Here is a 26997-nt window from a genome sequence, read left to right as displayed (position 1 = left end):
CTGTGAGCTTGTATATCTGCTATTTTTGAAATGCCCAAATAAATCTAAAAATGACACGGATGCGTTCCCGGTTTGAATGGGTTAAAGTAATTCAAAGACAACCCTAAACCTGTGTCTCTGTCAAGGCAATCTCTTCAGTGGTGTTCCCTGGGTTTGTAGTGTTGGTCTGAGGCAGCTCTTCAGTGAAGGCTTTCTCCAGCACCTTTAGGATAGAGCTGCGGAATACAGCCTTGAAATCCTGACCCATGAACATGTACAGCAGCGGGTTCAGGCAGCTGTTGAGAAGTGCCAGGCCGACGGTGATGGGGATCCCGACGGTGTTGACCACCTGATCCAGTGTTTCACTGTACTCTGTCACCAGGAAATTCACTAAATTAATCAGTTCCATGATGTGTATGGGGGACCAGCACAGGAAAAACGCGGTGATAACTGTTGCTATGATTTTGAAGGGGCGACCTGATTGGCCGGCCAGCGAGCGATTATTCCTGAGCCGGTAGATGATGACAGAATAGCAGGATACGATGACAGTGAAAGGGACCACGAATCCCATGAGGAAGCAAGTGATGATCATGACCCCATATCGAAAGACCTCCAACTGAATCACTTCGGGTGTGCTGTAGTTACCGGTGCCCACATAGCAAAACCTATGCAGACTGGTCTGGCCCAAATGCCGTTTTCGTTCCGGCAGTCTGGCAGACCTCCGGCAGAATATCACTCTGGCAAGTGGTATGTGGACCGGATGTGAGCCAGGTCTGGCAATGACGGCACCGGTTACATGATGGCAAGCCGCATATGGGCCGAGTATAGATTGGGTTCATTTGGCCCACATTAGGCATTTTTGTATCTGGCCCACAGGTGTTTTGGGTTAATTTGGCCCACGTTAGGCTTTTTTGTATCTGGGCCACAGGTGTTTTGTGTTCATTTGGCCCACGTTAGGCATTTTTGTATCTGGCCCACACGTGTTTTGGGTTCATTTGGCCCACGTTAGACATTTTTGTATCTGGGACACATGTGTTTTGGGTTCATTTGGCCCACATTGGGCATTTTTGTATCTGGCCCACAGGTGTTTTGGGTTAATTTGGCCCACGTTAGGCATTTTACAATCTGGCCCACAGGTGTTTTGGGTTAATTTGGCCCACGTTAGGCATTTTACAATCTGGCCCACAGGTGTTTTGGGTTCATTTGGCCCACGTTAGGCATTTTTGTATCTGGCCCACATGTATTTTGTGTTCATTTGGCCCACATTGGGCATTTTTGTATCTGGTCCACAGGTGTTTTGGGTTCATTTGGCCCACATTAGACATTTTGGTATCTGGCCCACATGTGTTCTGGGTTCATTTGGCCCACATTGGGCATTTTTGTATCTGGCCCACATGTGTTTTGGGTTCATTTGGCCCACGTTATGCATTTTTGTATCTGGACCACATGTGTTTTGGGTTCATTTCATTTATCATTTTTGTATCTGGCACACAGGTTAGCCTTACTTCTATCTGGCCTGCATGTGTTTATGGGCTTATTTGGCCCAGATTAGCCTTATAATTAACAAGCCCTAAAGGGCGATCTCGCGCACATGGGTGCATGCACATGAGCCCTTGCACATGGGCGTTTTGGCATGTATACCCTTCTGCTGAGCTGGTTGAGTCACACTGTGATGTCAAAACAGGTCAGCTATATCCATATATGGGGTCTCTGAGGTCGGATGTAGAGGTATCCATACATGGGGATCTATAGGTGATGATCCAGACGTCTTCATGTGTGGTTGTCCAGCATGTGACCTGTTCATATTCTGTGATTATGCACAGGGCCGGACTTACCATTGGGCAAGGTGGAGCACGTGCCCCAGGGCCTCAGGCTGGGGGGGGGCCTCCAAAAAAAAAAAAAAGGGGGGGGGGGTTAATTTTAAAGTATCACAATCCAATGACAGTTATATTTGCGTTTAGTTATTGTTATTTAGTCAGATTTTTCTGATCAGAAACTCATATTTTTTTCGCGCGCGCGCACAATTTTTTTCGTGCGCTCACGCACGGGGGCCTCTTTGCCTAGCCTTGCCCCAGGGCCTCATGTCCTTTAAATCCGGCACTGATTATGCACACTGCACTTGTTGCAGGTCTTTGGCTTGGATGTGTTGAATCCTAAATGGTAAATGGTGCATTTATATGGCACCTTTTTTATCCAAGTCCCTTGGATTAAAAAGGCTGCAAGGCAGCAACCTGTGTACCAGGAGCAATAAGGTTCAGAGTCTTGCTCAAGGACTCTTCGACATGTGGACCTTGAAAGTGTATTCTCCGGGGTGGGTAACCTCTCAGCACCCCACCCACACTGTAAAATAGACTATTTTGAGCAGAAAACAAACCATACCATGTCGGAACTACCATGTCATGTCGGAACTCAGCACACTACCACTGAAAGTCAATGGGGATGTGCTAAGAGTTCTGACACTTTCCGACATTGAAGGACGCATAAGAACCTTTGTTTATGTGAGTAGCGACGTAGTTTAGTTTATTTTGACTACAGTTTAGCGCCCGTAGCGCGGTGCCTCGCACGGTCCGTTTTTTTGTCATGCCGGAACCGGCTTGCCATAAGTGAGCCAGATCTGGGCCAGATCTGTTTGCCAGATTTGGCTGTGTTTTGGATGTGGATGTCTTTGCTCTCCGCACCATGGCAACCTCTTCCACCCCCTCCTGGGGGGCACCCACGATCCTGCCCGCCCCCCCAAACCCTCTGAGCCTTCTGAGTGAAAAGAGCTTGCTCTTTCTTCTGCTGTGCAGTGCATTGGCATCATCGGACCAGTCAAGCGAGCTGTTTAGGTGCACGCCCAGGAATTTGTAGCTGTCCACCAGCTCCACCGACTCTCCTTTGATGATGCTGGGTACTGGTGGGACCTTTCCTGCTTCTTCGGGGATCCACCGGCATCTCCTTAGTCTTGCCGGGGTTGAGTGGGAGGTGGCCCACCTCGCTCCATTGCACAAAGCCGTTCACCACGAATGTAACGTGGATAATGCAGCAAAGTGAATGGCAGTGATGACAAACACTCCTGAAGAAGAAACAGTAGTGCAGACACTCTCCAATGGAACTGTACGTGGAACTGATACTCACATGCACTTGCCAGTATCCTGAACATCAGCTGTACATGAGCTAAGCAACAAAGTCCTTATGAAAATATGTAATTCTTATACTCCAAAACGGCACTGCAACACGGCTGTCTCTGTAAAAAATGACACATGACTCTGAGTTTGAACACCTGTTCCATAACAGGCTTTGAGAACCCACACATGTGGGACTGGACTCCTGATTGGCTGTCAACTATGAATAAATCAAAACTCAAAACCCTCCTTTGAGGGGTTTCCACATGGGTCTGTAACTCAGACAGACTCCAGCATGTAATGGTTTGACATCCTGTAATATTGTTTTAAATACCGGGGTCCCACAGGGTGTCTTGCCACATTCTCTTCTCCATAAACACAAACAAAATCACATGCAATAACAATGGACTGTCATTCTTTAAATATGCAGGTGACAAGCGCTCTCTGACCACTTGTGGACATGCATGGTTCTCCCTGAAGCTGAGTGTCAGTATAAGACCCAAAAGCGCATGTTCCTCCTGAGGAGTCTGAATGATTTTAATAACAAGGACAGTTTAACAGTATTGAATCAGTTCTCACATTCAACACATCACAAAAAAAGTTAAAAACAACAACTCACAAGAATCATTAAACAATAAAGCTACCGAAATCACCCACCACACCAATATGTGTCTCTACATGCAGTAAAAAGTAAGGCAGATCATCAAGGACCCTTCAAACTGGGTTGAGGGGGTTCCAGGGGTCCCCAGTTAAATGACATGACAGAGCCTTTTACTCTGTTACAAGTAAAAGGCCTGTGTTCAAATTGTTACTTGAGTAAAAGTACAAAAGTATTGGCATCAAAATACTTAAAGTATCAATAGTAAAAGTACTAAAATGTTTGAAAATAGCAGATCTACAAGCTCACAACACGGCACCAATGCAACACGTTGTGAGCTTGTAGATCTGCTATTTTCATTATAATTTATACTGTATCTGCAAAGTAACTAAGTATAAAGTTTTCAAATAATTGTAGTGGAGTAAAAGTACATTATTTGTCTCTAAGTTGTAGTGGAGTAGAAGTAAAAGTATTGAGAATGGGAAATACTCCAGTAAAAAAAAAATACCTAAAAATGTTACTTTAGTACAGTGAGTAAATACACTTATTAACTTTACACCACTGTGATCTACAAGCTCACAACACATCGCTTTGTGACGCGTTGTGAGCTTGTAGATCTGCTATTTCCAAAGGATTTTATACACATGATAACTTGTAAAATGGGACATTGTGCATAATGAGTACTTTTACTTTGAGTACTGAAGTATATTTTGATGCCAAAAAATGAAAACCCTCCTACTCTATTCCCATTGCCTGAGAGACAAGAGCCTGCGGTGATTGGTCGTGATGGTTTCCCTGACAACCGATAAAACCTGCGCTCATTGGTCGTCCCTCAGAACACACCCCCGTGTCCTGTGCTCTCATTGGTTGCATGACTCCAGCGCATGGGATAAGCAGCTCAGCTGGAAAACTAGCGGGCAAATTGATTACTGTCTAATCAGCAGCAGCTGTGACTGAGGTTGTCTGTGGGAGTTCGAGAACAGAACAGCAAAAAGAGGTATGTTTATGCATTTATAATTATTTAGATCACGTCTGAACATTAATGGTTGAGAAATAACGTTGTGACTCAACATATGCTGCACATAATGTAAGATTCTGTTGGTTAGTTAGCCTGTAGTGTAACAGGTATTTCCTTGTAAACACAAACCGTTTGTTTGGACGTTTTAAAAGACAACATGCTATTAAAACAAAAGTATCTTGCCTTTTGTATATAGAATACATAGGTGTGTGGCCTTTTCTACTGTTAATCATGAAGTTGCCTCAATGATCTATATTTATTTTACTTATATTGCAGGGCTTTGTAGGCCAGGGGGGACTTTTAATAAGCAAGTCAAAGGTAAGGTTCCATTGGTACACTCTTGAGTTACTGACATGTAAGGGTCCATTTGGTTCCATTTGTACACTGTGAGTGTACACATGTAACCAAATGGACCCTGACAGGTCTGTAACTGACAGTATACATGGAACCAAATGGACCCTTACAGATCTGTAAGAGTTACAGACCTGTACGGGTCCATTAGGTTCCATTTGTACACTCACAGTTTCAGATATGTAAGGGTCCATTTGGTTACATGTGTACACAGTTACAGATATGTAAGGGTCCATTTGGTTACATGTGTACACAGTTACTGATATGTAAGGGTCCATTTGGTTACATGTGTACACTCACAGTTACAGATATGTAAGGGTCCATTTGGTTCCATTGGTACTCTCAGAGTTAAAGGCCTGTAAGGGTCCATTTGGAATCTTGAGGGTCCCTGCTGAACCCCACCTGAGAACCACTGTACATTTAATGTGTTGGTTCTTAAAGTGGGTTTCTAGAGATGGTTCCTCCAGGTGTAAATACACTTCTCTTGTGGGGTTCCTTGGCGCACAACCTTTTCAAATCTGAAGCCAAATACAATTGACATGGAAATCTTTGAGAACCACTGATATGATATAGCTACTTATAACTTATTTTAAGGTGAATTGTAATATGACAACTGTAAACATAATTAGAGTTTGAATATACTGTATTGTTAGTTAATCAAACATTTCTTTCCTTGCAGGGCTGTGATTGTCATTATGACTCCAGCGCATGGGAGAAGTTCATTACTGTCTGATCAGCAGCTGTTATTTTCACAGCAAGTAAGTTCAATCTGGTTGATTCTGTTGCATCTCAGCGCTATCTTTTTCCTTGGTGTGCTAATAATCGTTCAAACAAGGCATATATATCATCAAAGACGTATTTGACTATCTGTCAGGACTTATCTAACTTGACTGCGTGACTCATTTACGCTGCACCGCACACACACCGCGTTTAGATGCGAGTGAGCAACAGCCATGCTGTCACTGAAATATGGACCGTGGTGACAAACGCTCTAAAGTGTGGCTTCACTATAGCCTTAGATCAAGACTATCGTATATGTATTTTATCGAATCTGACTTTTACTTTCGTATCTACGAGAGTCTTAGTGACCACACCCCCAGTTTGCCCTGAAATGTCACCGGTAAAACCTGGAGCTGTATGTCTCCAAACATGTAGAAATGCAAAACATAAGGTGCTTGCCCCAAATGTTAAGTAGGTGTCCAGAGTATTTGTGCAATGTATTAGTTCATATTTTTCAATAAAGAAGTGCTTTAATCCTAGCCTGGTAAACCCTCCCTCCGGAAATCTCATTTTCATTTGATGTCAGGAAGGAGTCTGGCATGATCGCCCATTCTGCAATATTGGCTGCGGGCTGGAGTTGGGCGGGAGTAATACCGTTGACTGACAACCCCTTCAGCCAATGATCGTTTTTCCCCTTCAGCCAATTGCAGTGGATTTTTACGACCTCCGTCACTAATATGACGCAGCGGGACTTTTGAGACGGCCCAGCCCAAAATAGGTTGCCTTATGCGGATACATGCGTGTCACAGCCCGCCCCTCCCGGTTCTCTGAATTTATATTTTTAAATAGGCTCTGTCATGATTAATTGACCACATATATGAAGTTAAACAACTAAATTCTATCCAAACGATATCTTAATAGTAAATTCCGTGCCTCAAAAAAGAAGTTTGAGACCGTTTTAAAAACAAAAGTAAGAAGTGAAGGCACTCGCAGAACAACAATGGCTGCCGTTCGTCTTTTTTCGGCGTCACTCAGGCTGCACTCGGCTTCATTCGGGCTCACTCGAACTCGCCACCTGATTGGCCAACGTAAGCTGTCAATCACAGAACGATGAGCGACGACGCTGATAGGCGCGGTTAGGTCCTGATTTCGCTGGAAACTCCCCAATATTGCAGAATGGGCGTTCATGCCAGACTCCTTCCTGACATCAAATGAAAATGAGATTTCCGGAGGGAGGGTTTACCAGGCTACTTTAATCCCATCTGTGGCCGAACGCCATTCCCCCCCCTCGTTTACTTCCTATTTACATGTAAATTGTGTAATTCCGGCTTTCACTAGATGCGCCACGTCACTACCGCCGATCTACAAGCTCACTGCCTTTTTAAAAAGGAGGAAAAAAATTAAAACGTGCAGCTCACTGTATAATCCACAAATGAATCGACTGTTGGAATAAAGGCGAGGATGTTACTCTATTCATTAAATGTCTTAAATTGACTAAGGCTTAAAAGAATAAAGTTACTTTATTCTTGTGTAAATATGTAGATGCATTGTTGTTTTTTAAAATGTATCTTCTCTCTCTTCCCCTTGCTCCATCTTCTTCCCTTTCTTTATGGAAATACACCCACTGTTTTACACCTGCAAACCTGTGATGTGATAAAGCTTTTCTCATTCTCATAGGTGTTGAACCAAATCTGCTGCCATTAGCTGATAACCAATCCCTAGAAAACCTGGAGGAGCGGCTACAAAATAGCCCCGACCTCAAAATCCAACTGGTAAGAATTTCAGTTCTACTCGGGGAAGACACACACACAAAACCCTTTTTGTTTGTTGTTTAATGCTAACCCTTATCTTAAATTGGCTTCTAACAACTTTGCTGGGACATACAATATAGAATTGAGAAGCTAATTTAGTCAATCATGAAGGAACACTGCTATTCTATAGCTACTGCTATTTTTTAAAGAATTGTGCAGTAAGTGATTTTGTTTATTAAAAGATAAACATATTTATATTCGGATGGCAATAATTACTATGAAGTGTTAAGTAACAGGGGTCTCCCTGTCTCTCCAGGTGTTTAGTAAACAGAACATGCATGTTATGGTCAGATACCAATGTTATCCAATCAGAGATGACTCATACAGGATAAACAAGTGAAATTGGAAATGATGACACAAAGAAGTGAGCAGTAGCAGTACTCCAAGTCTTTCGGGTGACTGAACTCATTTCGGCTGCTTGTACCTGTGACCTTATGCTTTTGGTCATGACCCACACTTCAGCACAGAGCACATCATCCTTAGTTCCAAATTCTTGTTCTAAACAAAATTGATTTATTTTCCCTTACTGTTTTATTTACCGTTGCACTGAGAATTAAGACGCATTACTAAAGAAACATTCTCATGATTGCTTTGATTTCAGGTCTCCAGCGTCAGGTGGAGGTGGGGGCAGAAGAGGCCGAGACAGGGGGTTCTCAAACAGCTCCAATGCAGAGTGAGTCTTGTCTAGAAAGATGGTGTGTTTACATTGATACAGTTCATTCTGGAATAGGGGTCTTGTCTGGCCATTAATAACTGAGCTTAAATTATCTTAAATTCCAAGTTCTTCTTCTAAACAATATGGATTTGTTTTTTCTTTTTTTTTCCTCCAGTTTTCCTGACTGCATTTTATTTTATTTTTTTATTTGTTTTACCGTTGCACCGAGAATCAAGCCCCATGACTAAAGAAACATTCTGATGTTTGCTTTGATTTCAGGTCTCCAGCGTCAGGTGGAGGTGGGGGCAGAAGAGACCGAGACAGGGGGTTCTCAAACAGCTCCAATGCAGAGTGAGTCTTGTCTAGAAAGATGGGGTGTTTACGTACAGTCAGTCCGGAAAGTATTCAGAATGCTTCACTTTTCCTACATTTTCTTATGTTACAGCCCTATTAAAAAAAGTATTTTTGAATATGTTTCCACAAGTTTGGCTCACATATTTTTGGGTAGTTTTGACCATTCCTTTTTGCAGAACAGCTGCAATATATGCCAGCTTATGTTCAGCTAAACAAAGTAACGTTTTAATTCAAATATCAACTTTAACGATCGGACCAACATCTAGGCTAAACATGTCACGTTTGATCTCTTCGCAGAGCATCAGTAGAATAATGATAAGTGGCTGAGCTCATCAGTATTAGTGTTGGGTCGATAGTCAGACTAGGCTATAGATTTTAAGATATAATGTCAAATGATTGAATAAATCTAAGATAGTCTAATTGATACTGTACAGTATCAGCGGCGCTATAGACAAATTGTTTCAAACAGGCTGTTTTAGAAACAATTTTACATCAAGTTGTGCAGATGTGAAGGCGAAATATATTGAACTTGCAACGAAAATGAGAAAATCAGATTGATCAGAATAAGAGTAATTAGAGGGGTGTGTTCTAAAATAATAGCCTACTCTACACTGAAGGTATGATAATGACTGCGCGTGCATGAGGACTCCAGTCTTTGAGCTCATGACAAAACACAAAGGTTGCATTCGTTCAGAAAATAATGTTTGATACGAGCTGTCCAGAAGGCTCTCATCCACTGCAATGTATTCACTGAACTTCTGGTAGATGTTATGCCACCGAAAGTGTCATGGCGCATCTCTATGGACGCAACCACGTGATGTATGACACTTCCTTATGAGATTTTCCTTGACGGCTACAAGGAAGTAACACGGAAGTATCCATTATTGTTTTACAATGGGCGGCGACACTACAGGCCAATCAAAGCCTTGTTTTTCCAGGGACTTCTGGGGTTGTTTCTTCAGTGCACTCAGGGCATGGTGCTGCAGCACATCAAGCGCACCGTAGATTCTGTCATGTGACGGGAAAGACCCGCGGTGATTGGCCAGTTTCTCCAAGAAACAAAAATGCCGACCATGTATGCTAATTACTGAGAATGTCCATCGGCCATTGCCGGATGAGGCATCTAGGTATGTATATCTATGCTTGTACCTGTGACCTTGTGCTTTTGGTCATGACCACATCTCATCTTTAGTTCCAAATTCTTGTTCTAAACAAAATGGATTTATTTTTCCTTACTGCGGTTTTATTTACCGTTGCACTGATAATTAAGACACATTACTGAAGAAACATTCTCATGATTGCTTTGATTTCAGGGCTTCAGCGTCAGGTGGAGGTGGGGGCAGAAGAGACAGAGACAGGCGCATGTGAAGGAGCTCCAATGCAGAGTGAGTCTTGTCTAGAAAGACATGGTGTGTTTACGTAGATACAGTTAGTTCTGGGATGGGGTCACGGCTCCAGACGTAACTTTTTCACTGGTGCCACTTAACTTTTCAGTAGGTAGCACCACCAAAAATTACTTGCCCCCCCCCATATAGCCTACAGTATGTAGGAATTGTGTTTTAATATACTACTTAAGATGTCTGCCAATATTGATAATATGTTGTACCATCACTAGCTTAAGTTTTTAAGTGCTCTATTTATAAAGTACATACAAAGTTCTTTTTACATAGAAAAATAAATACTCCTGGGAAGAGGAAGAAATCGTTATTTACCCAGGGTTTGGACTAAGTTGCAGTAACTTATTTCTTGCCAGACCCTGCAGGATTGTTAATCACCCGGTGATTTTCATACCTAGTGTCGTGTTGGGGAGTCGAACTGGGAACCTCTCGGTAACAAGCCTGACCCTCTTAACCACTAGGTCACCGCATCCCTTGGGTATACAAGCCTAAATTATAAATTCACTTTGATGCTGCGTTTTCCCCCCTCTTTTCTTACACAGGTTTTTATTTATTTACTATTTTACCAATAATTAAGCCACTTGACTGAAGAACAACATTCTTATGTTTGCTTTGATTTCAGGACTCGGATCTCATCAGTTCTGTTCTGGCAATGGCCAGAACAGCATCTACAACAGCCTCGTGGAGGAGATCTGCCATCTCTGCGTGAACCTTGGTTCTGAGGGAGGTGCGAGCTACGTGGATGAGGGTCTCCTGGTACAGTTCTTTGTGACTCACAGTTGTCACATCGGAAATGTATAATGGACATGATGAGATTTGTTGACTCGGAACGTCAAATTCTGTGAGTTAAATTTTGGCGAGGGAGGACCGTCACTTCAGCAAAAAAGCACTACTTTTTTTTCAGTTTACAGTTTCTTGTTAACTGCATTGTTCACATATTCCAAATGTTGACTGCATTGTTCATACACGCATTTGCCTCACATGGTTTGCAGTTTAATAATAAAAAAGCAGAAAACTTTTATGCTTGTTTTTATTTTATCTTAGTCAATTATAGCCTGTGTATGGCATTTAGTATGGCTTGATTAAAGGAGAGAGCCTGACTAAAGCACAACCCCCCCTAAATAAGACCTTTGTCACACCCCATCTTAACTTCTACAGTTGACTTTTTTCATAGGTGCTCCTGTTTCCATGGTGGAAACACTGTTCTGGCTCATCACTGGGTCAGCACAGTGTGGCCCTTTACAGCTGGCCCATGCACGGTTCATGTATGTCTGAGCTTCTGGCAAACCGATCTGGCGCCAGACCAGGGGGTATAGACCATTGCTCCGAGCGGGCCATGACAAACTGCATGATCCGGGCCATAACTTTGCCATAACTTTGCCAGATATGGGTCACCAGCATAGGGCCAGAACATTATGTCCACAGCTGGCCCTGTCCTGGCAAATGTATGGGCCAGCTGTGGGCACAGTGTTCTGGCCCTATGCTGGTGACCCATATCTGGGCCAATTATGGACACATTGTTCTGGGCAACCATGCCTAGGCCAAGTATGGACACAGTGCTCTGGCCCTGTGCTGGCCAACCATGTCTGGGCCAGCTGTGGAAACACTATTCAGGCCCTGTGCTGGTGACCCATGTCTGGGCCAGCTGTGGAAACACTGTTCAGGCCCTGTTCTGGCGACCCATGTTTGGGCCAGCAGTGGAAACGCTGTTCTGGCTCATCACTGGGTCAGCACAGTGTGGCCCTTTACAGCTGGCCCATGCACGGTTCATGTATGTCTGAGCTTCTGGCAAACCGATCTGGCGCCAGACCAGGGGGTATAGACCATTGCTCCGAGCGGGCCATGACAAACTGCATGATCCGGGCCATAACTTTGCCAGGTCTTTTTTGCTATGTGGGTGCAAAGTTGTTGTAGCACCAGATGATGTCCTCATCACGGTCGGAGGGCTCTGTGTCCCTAAAGACTAAGTAAGGGGAGCTGAGAGCCAGGCCCAGCACCCAGACACCCAGACTCACCCAAGACGCATTTCTGACACTGCGGTGGTTCCGGGCCCACACTGGACACACTACACATACACATCTGTCAACACTGATGACCATCAGGATGTAGATGCTGGCATACATGTTAATGGAGAAAACGGTAACGTCCATTTTGCACATGAATTTGCCAAAAGGCCAGTGGCCGTCCAGAGCTATTTCAGTGATGTACAGGGGCAGGAACGCTGTAACCAGGAAGTCGGCCACAGCGAGGTTGAGGTACCAAACGGTGTTGATGGTTTTCTTCATTTTGAAGCCCGTCACCCAGATGACGACACCATTTCCCAACACGCCGAGCACAAAGACCAGGCTGTAGATGACGGGGTACACGATGGATCTTTGAAGTTCAGCATAATCATACTCCTCATTTTCATCCTCATCGTCTTCCCAGAACGAGCCGTTTCCACCAGGCAGATTTGTCTCTTTATTGTGATAAACAGCAGTTGTGGTCACAATCTCCATAATTGTCCTGGAACCTAAAATAACAAAAACAATTAAGGTACATTCTTTGTTTTAACAAGCCATGTATTTTATTATATTGTCGCCAGGGATCCCCATACATGATTTGTAAAATGTTTCAAATAATTACACCCCTACTTGTAGATCAGCCGTGATAGCTTTTGTCATATATACAGTATATATATATATATATATATATATATATATATATATATGTGTGTGTGTGTGTGTGTGTGTGTGTGTGTGTGTATTTATATACACACATATGTGTGTGTGTGTGTGTGTGTGTGTGTGTGTGTGTGTGTGTGTGTGTGTGTGTGTGTGTGTGTGTGTGTGTGTGTGTGTGTGTGTGTGTGTGTGTGTGTGTGTGTGTGTGTGTGTGTGTGTGTGTGTGTGTGTGAGAGAGAGCGAGCGAGGGAGAGGCGTGTGCGTGTGTGCGAGGCGAGCGGGGCAAACTGTTTCTTATTGGCTTTTCATGTCTTTGGTGGTATTCTGGTTCGTCTTCATGTCGTAAAATCGGGGCGTTTTGCGAATTTTTAAGGGCGTGTTATTTAAATGACGCTCGGTTTCAGCCGTCACATTTATCAACGCTGGGACCAAGTGTACGCTCGGATCAGCTGTGTAGGATGCGTTGATAAATGTGACTTCGACGTTGGTGTACGGCCGAATATATGGAAAAATATACGCCGGTTTATACGCTGCGTTGATAAATGAGGGCCAGTATCTCTATAGTCATTAAACAAAACAGGTCTTTCAGATTTGTCATATTCCATCCTGATTGGCTCAAAATGGCTTCCAAAGTTTGCAGGAGTGCTCCGTTTTCAACAAAATGCCTCAAATCATGAACACTTTTTCAAATCAGCCTCATGGTGGCGCTGTAACAGGCTGATTCATGTTTTTACCTATAACTGCACCGATCTATGTAAAACTTTGTATGCGCACTCCCTAGAGGTAAAGGAAAAACCTTTGCCCTGCATTTTTCACATCTGCCTTTTATAGCGCCACCAGGAGGCCACAATAACTTACCTGACCTGGCGGAGACCTGTGCTCCGAGGAGCACTTTCTCTAGTTTTCTTTATTCTCTTTATTTTCTTTTTTTTTAGGTACACATTTTTTTTTTTTTTTTTCATTTTTTACTGTCATCTGGGGACCCCCCCAAAATCATGAGGCGACCCCCCTGGGAGTCCCGACCCACAGGTTGAGAACCACTGCCGTATGGAACAGAACAACAGGACTCAATGCAGTAGGCTCAGGGACAGTTTCTGTATTCCCAAGCCATAAGACTACTGAACTCAAAAATGTAAACTTATGTAAACTTTAACAGGACTGCAGTTTATAGCTACGGACTGACTGACCTCACATTTAGCATGGCCATGTCTTGATATTTACTCACGCAGCCCAAGGGAGAGAGAGAGAGAGAGAGAGACATGTTTATTACTGTTGGTTATTTCTAAAAAAAAATCATATACCCTTCATATTTTAGTGTGCTGATTAACTTTAAAATGAGTAATAACCGTTAGGACGTCATCTGGAATGAGATTCAAAATGGTAATTCAAATCAGATGTGTTTGGAGGAACGTGCATAGCTACGGGAATCACACAGGTGAATGAAATCAAGATTAATATATATTCATAATAATAATAATAATAATAAACTTTGTTTATATAGCACCTTTCATGACATGAATGTAGCTCAAAATACTTTACAGAGAAAGAAAAACAATAATAAAAAAAATATATAAAACAGAAGTGCTTTACAGAAAAGCAGTAATAGGCTACTTTAACAATAATGCAAAAAGAAGAGCAAAAGGAAAAACAACATTAAAACCATTTAAAAATAATGGCATTAAAATAATGGACAAAACAAAAATCTGTGAATCAAGAATTCATGTGTAGACATGAATAACAACACTTGTTGTTATTAAAGATTAAAATCAGCTAAAAGCAAGAGTGAAGAAATAAGCCTTCAGCGTGTAATGGGAGTTTATTAAGGGTTACATACTGTAAGGGTTTGTTTATTTCACCACCAGGCAGTACGTTTTCATTTGACGAGTTAACATCATACAATGGTTAATGAACAGAGGACATTTTGATGATGCTTTTACAAGAGGCCAGCTTCTGCTGGGCTTTTAACATGATGGAGGCGGACAGCTTTGGGGCCTGAACTGAAAATGTGTGTTCCTCCTGTACATCAGTGATCATTGGAGGCCTCAGGAGAAACATTGCCGATGTACGTTTCTGCAAACCACTTACACATCTCAGTGGCCTTTCGGCTCGAGCGAGGCACTAGCGGAGCGGCCGCACCAAGCTATGCAAAGACAGCTGTTGCATACCGATAGACATTGTATAGTCAATTATACACTCTCAGTTGTAATGTACATCAACATTAAAAACATCTAGGATCGGGACAATCCCAGAAACGTCGACATGCATAGCAGATCTACAAGGTCACAGCGCGTCACCTCGCGCGCCGCACTGCGAGCTTGTATCTGTTATTTCTGAAGATTTAGTTTTTGAATATCAAAAATGTTTGGAAACCTTTGAATATTTTTTGCAATTATTTTAAACATAAAACTTCTCTTCTGGGGGTCCCTAGCTCAAAACAAATTCAGATGGGGGTCCGCTTCCAAATACGTATCAATTTGGGGGTCCTTAGTTGACATACAAGTTTGAGAACCACCGAATCTTTGCCATGGTGATCAGGCTAGCCATCCATCCCCTTATAATGCAGCTGCTGCTGCCGACTCACTCTCCAAACATGTAGAATATAATTCATCAGACATATTATTGTAACACAAGAGCTGGTTTATTTTGGGAATGTTATCAACAGTTTCCAATTGGAGCAACGCTCAGTGGTTGAGCGAATATGTGCAGTAAAAAGTGGGGTGTTCTGTCACAACAGAGTGTTTTTCATTTTCTTTTAAATCAGCACATTTTTATAATGGATACATGAGTCCTTTTCAATGCCAGTGCACAGCAGTCACCCAAGCTCCTTTTATGGCGTCTGGGAACACATCAAAGGCATCCTTTTGAAATGTCCTTACACTTCAAACCTTTATCTTTCCCCCTGCTACTCAGCCGTCAGGCACGTTGTCTGATACAGCATTAATCAGCAAATTGAATAGATGCATCCAAAGCTATCATGAAAAGGGGGCTCTCACATAGCTGAAGAATGTGTGTACTATATTTCTTTCTGCCGTTGGCTCTGATGTTGTTCTTTAAGTGCCTCTGTTGGACTAATTAGCATTATGCTGCCACATCCCCTCCTACTATTGTGGCGGTTATGGATGCCTGCCTGCCTGCTGGGATGCATTTCTCACAAAGTAAGCACCTTCTATTCTCAAGATGTCACCGCGAGATAGAGAGGTAATGTGAGGCACAGTGAGGTACAGTATCGGCTGTTTAAGCTTAATTGCCAAAAGGCGTTTTGAAGCATCTGGCACAGTGACATGCTGTGAGAGAGACCGTAGAAAAGGAAAACAAGTCTGTTATGGGCAATAGATGAGGGACAGCTTGAGCTATTTTCATACTAGTCCATATCTTGACAACAATATCAGTTGCTTTTCAATAATAATTATGCGTAAATGAGTTAAAACTAGAAAAAGTGCTCCTCGGAGCACAGGTCTCCGCCAGGTCACATCGTTATTGTGGCCTCCTGGTGGCGCTATAATAGGCCAATGTGAAAAGGGTGGCATTTCTTCCTCGGCCTAGTGGGAATGAGCGTGCATTCATGATTTGAGGCATTTTGTTGCAAAAATGTGTTTTGCTAAATTAGACCTGCTGGTGGCGCTATAACAGGCCAATGTGAGAAGGGTGGCTTTTCTTCCTTGGCCTAGTGGGAATGTGCGTGCACATTTTCATGGAAATCACACACTGCGTTCATGATTTGAGGTATTTTGTTCAAAACGGACCAATCCTGGCAACTTTGGAAGCCAACCTTAGCCAATCAGGATGGAATATGATATATCGGACAGATCCGTCTTGATCACATGACTATAGAGATACTGTGTACCGATTTGCGTGATTTTGGGATAAAATCTGTAGGAGTAATGTAAAGAAATGTGTTTTGCACAAATCGGCCTCCTGGTGGCGCTATAACAGGCCTATGTGAAAATTTTGGGGCAGAGGTTCTGCTGTGGCATCGAGGGATTGTGTGTGTGCAGTTTCACAACGACCGGGGCAACGGTGGCAGAGATTAGCTGGTCGCAGACAGAAGGACGGACACACGGACGGACGGAGGGTAAAACATACTCTCTCGCCATGCCTTTCGGCCTGGCGGAGACAATGAGAAAAGTCCTCCATAGCTGATGAAAAAGCAGCTGTCCGTGTGTAAAGAATCATGACATGACGAGTGGAGGAAGTTGGTAGTTGTAAATACTTTCTGTATTGACTTTAGGACTAGGTATAATATAACCCTTTCTACTGTATAGGGTGGACTTATTAAACTCCGGACATCACAAAGTTAATTAGTGGATGATTTCTGAATGTTGGGATGGGGCAGATGTAATTGTTCAAACACCGGATTTCCAAAATGTGTGTTACATATTGTTAATGAGAATGGCCAACAATGAACATAGATAGCGTTTTTCATATTTTTGAAGGACCATATCATGGTTAAATGCAGTCTATACATCACATTAGACATTACATGATATGGTCCAGTAACTTGAGACACTTTTGTTTCAAAATAATCTAATTCTACTACATTCCAGAAGGAATTGTCTGCAGGATTAACTGAGGAAAGATGTAGAGAGAGAGAGAGAGAGAGGACTACAAATGCTTATGCTGTATATTGATGCTAATCCTGTCCCTACAGTACTGTCCCTACACTATACTGTAGCATGTTCACTTTAAAGGGATATTTCACTTTCAAAAAAACTTTTGGTCATTTTATCGTCTACTGAGGCTTTTGTGAGCCCCCCAGACAGTTTTTAAGTTGCTTGATTCAGTATTTAGATATTAGATATTCATTTTATTAGACACGCCCCCTTCCTATACAAACCCATTATAACTTCAAACTCGATTTTTAACATGTTAGATTCATCAAAAACACCCGTCCTTGGTTCTGCTGACTCACCCTGTCCTCCTAATACGCGAGGGGGCCGTGTTTTTTTGATAACTTTCTTCATTTATTTTTTTTAATTTTTTTTATGTATTTAATTTTTTTCATTTTCCCCAAAAAATATTAAAAATAAATGAAAAAAGTAATCGAAAAAACACGGCCCCCTCACGCATTAGGGGGGCAGGGTGAGTCACCAGAACCAAACGGGTGAACCAAGGATGAATATAACATGTTAAAAATGTAGTTTGAAGTTACAATGGGTTTGTATAGGAAGGGGGCGTGTCTGATAAAATGGATATCAAATATCTAAATAATGAATCAAGCAACTTAAAAACTGTCTGGGGGCTCACAAAAGCCTGAGTAGACGATAAAATGACCAAAAGTTTTTTTGAAAGTGAAATATCCCTTTAACTTCCCTCAGGAATCCTTTAATCCAGGTGTTCTCAAACTTTTTCATGTAAATTAATATGTATTTGGTCGCGGACCCCCATCTGAATATATTTTATGCCAGGCACCCCCAATACAAGGTTTGTGGCATTCAAATGTTTTGAAAATAGACAAACTACAAGCTCACAACGCGTGGCATCGCGCAGCAGATAGGGTTAAAGTGGTTAAACCGATTTTGATGTTACATTGCAGTATCTCATTTTGATGGGGACACCTTGGAACCCCCTCAAGGACCCCTGTGTGTGTGTGTGTCCTCGGACCCCACTTTTAAGAACCACTGCTTTAATCCACCCCGATAATCAGTGTGTAATAATCACCTGACTCTACGATACCTTGTGGACCTGAGATGAGCTTCCTAACCATCCGACTATTCTCAAAGGTGTCTTTGTAAAGGTGTTTATTGGGCGCCGCCGGTGTGGGTGGCAGGCGGCTATTGTGTCACCATGGCCACCGCGTTGTCAGGACGTGACGAATGGAGGACGATCGAGCTCTCTCTCTCTCTCTCTCTCTCTCTCTCTCTCGCTGTGAGCACATCCCACCTGACTCATTTGCGCGACCTTGGCAACGAAACGTTGCCATCGCAGGTCTGACTGTGTGAATATGAACGGCCCCAGGAGACAGGCCTAACCAGCGGATTGACTAATCCACTCTCTATGACTCCGGCACTGCCGCCCTCCCCGGGGCCTGCTCATTAGAAGCCTGTGTTTGCCTCTTCTGACAGGACCTGCCGGTTCGGGCATAAGTTAACAAAGGAGAATGCTGTCAGAACAGCACCGGGCGTGCACGAGCGATTACGTGTACGTGCGTGACATGTTTGTGTGCGTGACTCTCAATGCGTACCTTTCATCTTTTCTCTTCTCGCAACCGTTTGTCTTTACTTTCTGCTGTGTACCGTGATTGATCCCAAAAGAGTACTTGAAGCCTTAAAGAATCACACACACACACACACACACACACACACACACACACACACACACACACACACACAGATGGAAGCCTGTTTATTGTCTTAAAATGCCAACGGAATTGCAGTTGCAATTAACGTCAGTGTCATTCAGTTGGACTGTGGATGCTGCTGTATAAATGCATTATATAAAAGTACAGACGCACTCTAACATAAAAGTATGGACACTTTACACATGTGTGCAGTACTTGCACATGCAGTCTTTAGTTGGTGACCTTGAAGAACATAATTCAGAGGGCACTTTTTGTTTTACGAGTTTATGACGAGGACATACAGTAACAGAAATGTGAATCATTCTATGCAGTGTGTCTTATAGTGCACGTAAATATATTTTCAGCACAGGAAGCTACATTTAGCTACAATTATTGAAATCTGAAAATACTGCAGAAAAATAAAAAGAATACATCAAAATTCACTTAATTACTTTCCATCGTTTAGAAGAAGCCACTTCCGGAAGGCTTTGCTGCATCTGCTCTTGAATAAGAGGATAAATCCTTCAGAACGATTTCAGCCCATGGAAACAGCCCACATCCCGGCAGACCTGCATGGTAATTAGCTAGATTTTTTTAGCTGTCTTACTCTGGCATATGGCACATTAAGATTAAATATGCATGCATTGCTCTGACACTCACCCCATGGTCTTTTTAAGATGCCAACACCTGTTTGTTTGGCAGGAATAAGCAAGCGAAGGGGGAACGGAAAATTGGACAAAGTGACGGGGCAATGACAGACAGGGAGGTTAAGTTCCTTGTTTTGTTTTTTAACTTTTTCCGAAGGCAGCAGAGTCATTTGTATTCGCTCTTCAATAATTCAACAGCTTTAGACGACACAACGTTGCACCTCACTCCAGGGAGGCATTCTTTGGATGCCAGTTTAAAGAATTCAGATCTGTCCTACGGGGCAGTATGTGTGTCGGAATGGTACTTATTTTGGTTTTTTTGCAAGCAGGGAACACAGCACAACCACAAAAAAGGGTGTTTCCCTTGCAGCGTGACTGGGCAAAATTCCCTATAGAGCAGGGGTCTTCAACGTTTTTCAGGCCAAGGACCCCTATAGCTGAGAGGAAGATGAAGCAGGGACCCCCACTACTATAGTTTAAAATTGTGTTGCGGATTAAACTTTTTCCTAGGTTTCTTAGACAGCTTCTTAGACTTGTTTGACAGCACTGTCAAGCATTGTGTTGGATTCATGTCGATGTGTATTTTCAGACTGACAAAAATACACATTCATCTGGCGCTTAAACTGTAGACCTTTCACTCTGTACTTGGTCTGTTCTTCTTTCCCTCCACACCAAACCTCTTTTGCCGAAAATAGACGAATAGCGAGGCGTTGTAAGCTTGTAGATCTGCTATTTTAGGCTAATGTTCCACCCTAAATACAGATGCTAAGGTTCAAGTGATGAATCGACATGATCCGTTCTCTACACTGGCTCCCCGTAGCGGCTCGCATTCAGTTTAAAACCCTGGTGCTAGCCTATAGGGCAGTGAAAGGAACAGCTCCTTCTTACCTCCGGGCTATGGTCGATGCTTACACCCCTGCCCGACCACTTTGGTCTGCCACCTCGGGGCGACTGATTGCCTCGTCACTCAAGGGTCCTTCTGGTTGATTTAAACGGTCACGACTTTTTTCTGTTCTGGCCACACAGTGGTGGAATGAACTCCCCACTGATGTCAGGACAGCAGAGTCACTGCCCATCTTTCGCCGCAGGCTGAAAAACCACCTCTTCAGGAAACACTATACCCTTCCTCTTTGCCTGGCCTACTTGTTGTTAACTAGTTGTACGAACTCTTGTTTTATTGTTGTATTGTTTTATTGGATCTTGTTTAGTCGATACACTTATTTGTTTTAGCTCTTGCTCATTTGATTTTGCTATTTTGTCTCATCTGTTTAAGAAAGTACTGTAGGTAGCTGATATATTGCACTTTTACCTTAGCGCTAGGTATACTCTTGGTTGCTTGTTTTAGCAGAAAATGCACTTAAGACTTCTAGTGATTAGTAGTTTCGTTCCCTACCTATGTTGAATGCACTTATTTGATTTGATTTGATTTTTGATTTATTTATTCGCACAATAATAAACATTACAAAGGTAACATTATTAAAAACAATACAGAAATAAGTGCAGGTGAGAAAAAAGAAACACATAAACAAGTAGTTAAACATAATAATCAAACATAAGACATGACAAACAACAAATACCTTGTGTGTGTGTGTGTGTGTGTGTGTGTGTGTGTGTGTGTGTGTGTGTGTGTGTGTGTGTGTGTGTGTGTGTGTGTGTGTGTGTGTGTGTGTGTGTGTGTGTGTGTGTGTGTGTGTGTGTGTGTGGTTGTGTATGCAGAAAGCTACGTTATATGGTAGAAGAGGCTTGATTCATCAGGCTGGCCCTCAGTCTATGTTTAAAGTTACTGAGTGAAGATGAGGAGTTGGCAATAAGTATGTGTGTATTCCAGAGTAAAGAACCTCTGTCTTTAATGGAGAACTGGCTGTGGGTGGTACGGCTGAAGGGAGGATGGAGATTATCAGATTGTCTAGTATTGTTGTAAGTCGCTTTGGATAAAAGCGTATGCTAAATGACTGTAATGTAATGTAATGTAATGAATGTCAAAAACAAAGTTCCTATCACACAAATATTTGGTGGCCCCCCCTGTAGCAACTCTGAGGACCCCCTAAGGGTCCCAGTCCGGACCCCCTGTTGAAGACTCCTGCTCTAGTGGACACACCACTGCAAGCGCTGGTCCACATTCTGCACCACTCTGAGGGAGCCCGTTATCATGATGAAAGCTGAGGTGTCCACCGCTCCATCCCCGGGACACTCCTCTCTCTCTCACACACACACACACACACACACACACACACACACACACACACACACACACACACACACACACACACACACACACACACACACACACACACTGACTGACACAGCCCTGGGGTAGGCCACCCAGCCTGGCGAAGGCCTGTGCTCCGAGGAGTGCCATTTAGTTAATGTATACAATGGGAAGCTCCAACCAATGTTTCTATGTTGATAATACAACCTAATGAGCTTGTGAGGTTTCTCGTCTTGTTCTATTTGTGGTTCTCACAGACAAAACACAGCAACACAATTACTAGATTTTTATTTTGTTTACAGTCACAATCATAATGTAGATGTACTTAACAATGAATTAATCAAAAGTAGTTCATGAGCAGGTTAAAGTATTTAGACACTCTTCCCAGATCCTGTAACAAACTCTACACTAACCATTAAAGTGAAGTAATAAAACCACATCAAACTCATGTCTGAACTTAACCACCTGCAAGCTACAACCATCTGATCACACCTCTGATCAATAGACATAGAACAAATAGTGATCGTTTCAGCTTACACCTTTACAACAATGAATAGGATAACATGCATTTTTTTGTATCATCATGAACAATAATGTTATTCTTATAATGTCACTTTCATAATATTATTTTCTGTACCATGTAAATAAACCAGTGGTTTTCAACCTTTTTCATGCCAAGGACCCCTAAATTGATATACATTTGGCCGCGGACCCCCATCTGAAGATGTTTTGTGCCAGGGAAGCAAAGATTTGAGTTAAAAATGTTTGCTTTAAGAAAATATATATATTCAAAGATATGCACAAGTTTTCAAGATTTTTCAAAAATAGCAGATCTGCTATTTTTGAATAGCCAAAGTTAAGTGGTTCAAATGATTGTGACGCTATGTTAACTAATTTCGCTGGGGACCCCCTGGTACCCACCCAAGGACCACTGGTGGTCCCCGGACCACTGTTTGAGAACCACTGCAATAAACAACAACATAACAAATAGCTGAATAATTTTTAATCAGTTTGTCTGACACAGTGGAAAACGTACTATTACACACAGGTCTGGTAAGAGATCTATCCTGCTCTCAGAACCCCTTGAAGCAAGGCAGTTTCCTAGCCTTGTAGATGTAGAGCAAAGGATGAGCAAACCCTGACATCACAACGATTGAATGTGTGATGGACACAGCAACTTGGATGGAATTAGTCGGATACATTATAGTTACAACAAAAGTAATTTGGCACAGCACAGTCAGTACCATTACTATCAAGCTGATCAGAATAATTTTAAAAGCTCTTCCCTTCATGTCGTTTCCCTCCCCTCTGCCCGTCTGTCCTTCTCCTGGTCCAGGCTGTTTCAGAGCTCTGAGGACCGAGAAGCAGCAGAAAGACACCACAGAAATGCACACAATGCAAAAGCATAGACGGATGCAACTCAAAGCTATCAACGTTGCTGACAAAAACAGTAAGGAGGTGAATGCAAGACTCATCAGCCAGACAACACAGCAACAGGCCACCCTGTACCGAAGAGCTTTGTACCTGAGAAATACCACAGGGTGAACCACCGCTATGTAACGCTCCACACAGATACAACACTGGAACAATGGAACAGAGAAGAAAAAAACAAAAGCATAGGCAAAGTCATAAATATGGTCAAAAATATAGTTGTGTGTGAAGAGATTTGCAAAGTAAAAGACAGAGGCCAGGGAAGAGATGATCACAGTTGCAGTCAGGTTGAGATAAAAGAACTCTGAGGCTATCGTCCCACCAGCTCCACTCAGTATCAGCCACAGAACGTAGCTGTTGATGGGGAGACCCAGGATGATGTAGATGGATTGGACAGCAGTTTCTAGTGCCAGGCCGGTGTCGATCTCTGAGGATATGAAGGGGATGGAGGAGTCGGTGCCGTTTGCCTGGGTGTCGTTCATCGTAAGGCTGTGCGTGTGCTCTGCAACTGGTTCAGAAGAGAAAAACATATTGGCTGAATTTGAGTACAGTTAACCTAATGTAACATTGACACAACTAAACATGTTGAACAACTCTTCTGAAAACAACAACTATTCTAATGAACAATGAGCACAAGGTTAAAGTGATCTCACGTTTTAGATGCCAGCAGAGAGTCTCAGATCTCTGAGTCGGGTGTTTTGGTGAAGTCTCTTCTTCAGACAGTCACTGTCTTCCTGATGGCAAATCCTCCAAGTGATGTTCTCTCTACTTCGCCTCCTCTAACCATTCTCTTCCCTCCTCATCCTTCCTCTGTACTGCTTGTTGTACAACTTCACTGATAAGCATTGTCACCTTTCTTTTGATAGTGGGCTGTCCATGGAAATGCATATCGAATCACCCGGTCACTATGCAAACTTTGCCTTTGGCTGGATAAGCTTACTAATTCTCTCTCTCTCTCTCTCTCTCTCTCTCTCTCACACGCACATGCACACGCACACGCACACACACACACACACACACACACACACACACACACACACACACACACACACACACACACACACACACACACACACCAGTGTTTGTTGATTTAGTCGACTACAAACTATGACGAAAAATGTCTGTTGACTACCTTTTTTCACTTACGAAAACTAAATACAAACTAAGCTATGATGACTAAAACTATGACTAAATTTATAGACAATTTCGTCAACAAATAAAAACTAGACTAGATGTTAAGGGGGGACTAGTGTAGAAGAGATCCAGTAGAACTAAGACAAGTCATCATGGGTGCGCAGACTGCGCACAGGTGTCACGGACGAAAATAGCTGATCTACAAGCTCACAACACGTCCCAGCGCGACGCATTGTGAGCCTGTAGATCAGCTATTTTCAGCATACAGCTAAGTGAGAATCTGCCATTTCGATGCTATCAGAGCCCGCCAAAAAACGATTTAAGTCGACCAAATAAACAATAGATTTAGTCGACTATAATCTTATGATATTTAGTCGACTAAAACTAAACAAAATCTAAAACATTTCAGAAGACTATGACTAAAACTAAATGGAATTTTATTCAAACGACTGTCAGTTTGTTTTGGTTCAGTTTTTTCTGTTTTCTGAAAAACTTAAAAAACTATGACATAGGCCATTATTTTAGCAAGGTGACGCCATGTCCAGTGCGGAGCTGTGGCTGTTGTGTGAGATGATGCTGTGGTGAATCTGGTGACAACAACAACAACAGCTCCAATGAGCCTCGCTCCAGTTCAAACACGTTGTCAGGTGGAGTCAGAACTTTACATACTGACCACATGTGTCCACGGGTCATTCTGCCTGCTGCTGTTTTAACAGGCAGGTGATGGATGCATCATGGAGCAGGACATCAATCACATAATCACATCATATGGCAACACTGATCTGTGTGTGACATAATAGTTGATTGTCACACACAGATCAGTGTTGCCAGATTATGCGAGAGAAATAAGCAACCAGCTCTATGAATACAAGCCCAAAAGAAGTAACTATTACAGTGCTACATTTAAACCGATGTGCATCGGATATTTAAAAAATAGAAGCGCACAGAGCGCCGCTTTGTGCCGCATTGTGCCGCATTGTGCACTTGTAGATCGGCTATTTTCAAGAGACTATTGTGGAAAAACAATGACCAATTTTTTATATTCCTTGAAACATTTGAACAATGCAGATCTGGTACGGGGGTCCCGTGGTGGGGGTTCTTGACATGAAAATGTTTGAGAACCACTCGTTTAAACAAGGTCATTTTGGCACACTGCAACTACCATTATTTTCAAGCAACTTTACAGAAAAACAAGCCAAAAGACGAGTATAATAAGCAGACCTGGCAACACTGACACAGCTGCGTTGTTTTAGAAAAAACACAAGGGAGGCAAAAAAAGCAAGGCTTAGGCGAGGACAGTTCATTTGTTTAGCATCACATCTCAACAAGTGCTTTACAAAATATGAAGCATTAAGACATCAAGACACAGAGCACAGCACATTATTAAAGGACATTTGAAAATAACTAAAATTAAAACGGAAAGAAGTAGAGATAAAACAGAAAAATAAGAGAATACAATGACAGTGCAGAAGAATGATACAAAATAAAAATAAAACCTCTATAGAAGGCAGTGGCAGTAAGGATTTTACCACTTACTTTATATAACCACCCTAACCCTATTTGAAACGTAGCGACCTACAAGCCCTATTTTTGCTATTGTTTCGAAAAATGCTAGAAAAGTGCGCAGCTACCCACAAGGCCGGGTTATCTACCCAGGGCTGTGTTGCAACCTTTTATAGCGCCACCATGAGGCTGATTTGAAACATTTGGGGTGTCAGTTCATCCTTGTTCCTCTGGAAGTTTCACATCGTATGGTCCAGCAGTGCCTGACATTAGCTGTTTACAGACGGACAGACAGACTAAAAAGAACCCTAGCCCCGCTACACACCTCTGTTATGTCCAGAGAATAACGCACACTACTAGGGATGTGAGCTTTAACAGGTCCATCTTTACTGAGTGCAAAACACGTACGCCGGCAGCGTACATTACGAGCCGTTTAACCACAACAACACAGCCATTTACGGCCGCATACATTAACATACTTCCTGTCGTATCACCAGTGTCGTAAACCTTGCGCATCACAGACCGGAGCCGACAGTACACTCATACACAACAACCTCTACCACCCCTGCCTAGATGACCAGTAGACACTGTAGTGTCTGACAGTTCTGCACAGACCCCCTCCAGGCCCATAAGGGGCCATATGTCTCTTCACTGTATCTGCACTGAAGAGACCATCTTTCCCATAGACCTGATGGCCCACCTCGGTCTCAGAGTCTGGATCTTATCAAATCTTTACAGGGGAGAGGGGGACAGCTCAGGACTCCTTGGACTTCCAGCCTCCTCTTACCTCCACAACCACACCCCCTCATATACAGAGGTACCAGTCCCTCTAAGTCAGTTGTTTCAGGCCATGACGCCCCTAAATAATATTTGAACTGGGGACCCTGACAACACTGGCGCCTAAAGCATGGAGCCACAGAGAGCACGTGCTCCCCGACGCTACCATTGCCCGTTGCCCTGCAAAGATGACATACTTTGATGTAAAATTCCAAAATGTATCTATTCCTGAGTTTCATAAATCCTTATTTCATCGTTTAACGAAGGGTCTGTGATGAGATTACGGCTGGCCTGTGACCAAAACTGTTAAATGGTGAGTTATGAACAGCACTGACTATGGCTGGAGGTGGTCAACGTGCAATCGTGCAA

General features: G+C 42.8%; 2 protein-coding genes across 2 annotated transcripts; one reads left to right on the top strand and one right to left on the bottom strand.

The window, feature by feature from the left end:
• Positions 1–58: 58 nt before the first annotated feature.
• Positions 59–23696, bottom strand: LOC311044072 (chemerin-like receptor 1; the record flags this gene model as incomplete). The annotated part of the gene is made up of 3 exons (XM_084055493.1): positions 59–644; positions 11887–12499; positions 23537–23696. 3 exons carry the CDS (start codon positions 23694–23696, stop codon positions 104–106), a joined length of 1314 nt encoding a protein of 437 aa, XP_083911619.1. The 3' UTR covers positions 59–103.
• Positions 2863–10870, top strand: LOC311044330 (uncharacterized protein; the record flags this gene model as incomplete). Its single annotated transcript, XM_084055827.1, has 6 exons — positions 2863–2986; positions 7448–7542; positions 8183–8254; positions 8516–8587; positions 9904–9975; positions 10610–10870. The coding sequence occupies 6 exons, from the start codon at positions 2863–2865 to the stop codon at positions 10694–10696; spliced, it is 522 nt and encodes a 173-aa protein (XP_083911953.1). The 3' UTR covers positions 10697–10870.
• Positions 23697–26997: the final 3301 nt, after the last annotated feature.

The sequence above is a fragment of the Gymnoscopelus microlampas genome, assembly GCF_963454915.1.
Source record: "Gymnoscopelus microlampas genome assembly, chromosome: 1".
NCBI lineage: Eukaryota > Metazoa > Chordata > Actinopteri > Myctophiformes > Myctophidae > Gymnoscopelus > Gymnoscopelus microlampas.
Note: the sequence above shows the minus strand (reverse complement) of the source record. Positions and strands in the feature narration are given on the sequence as shown.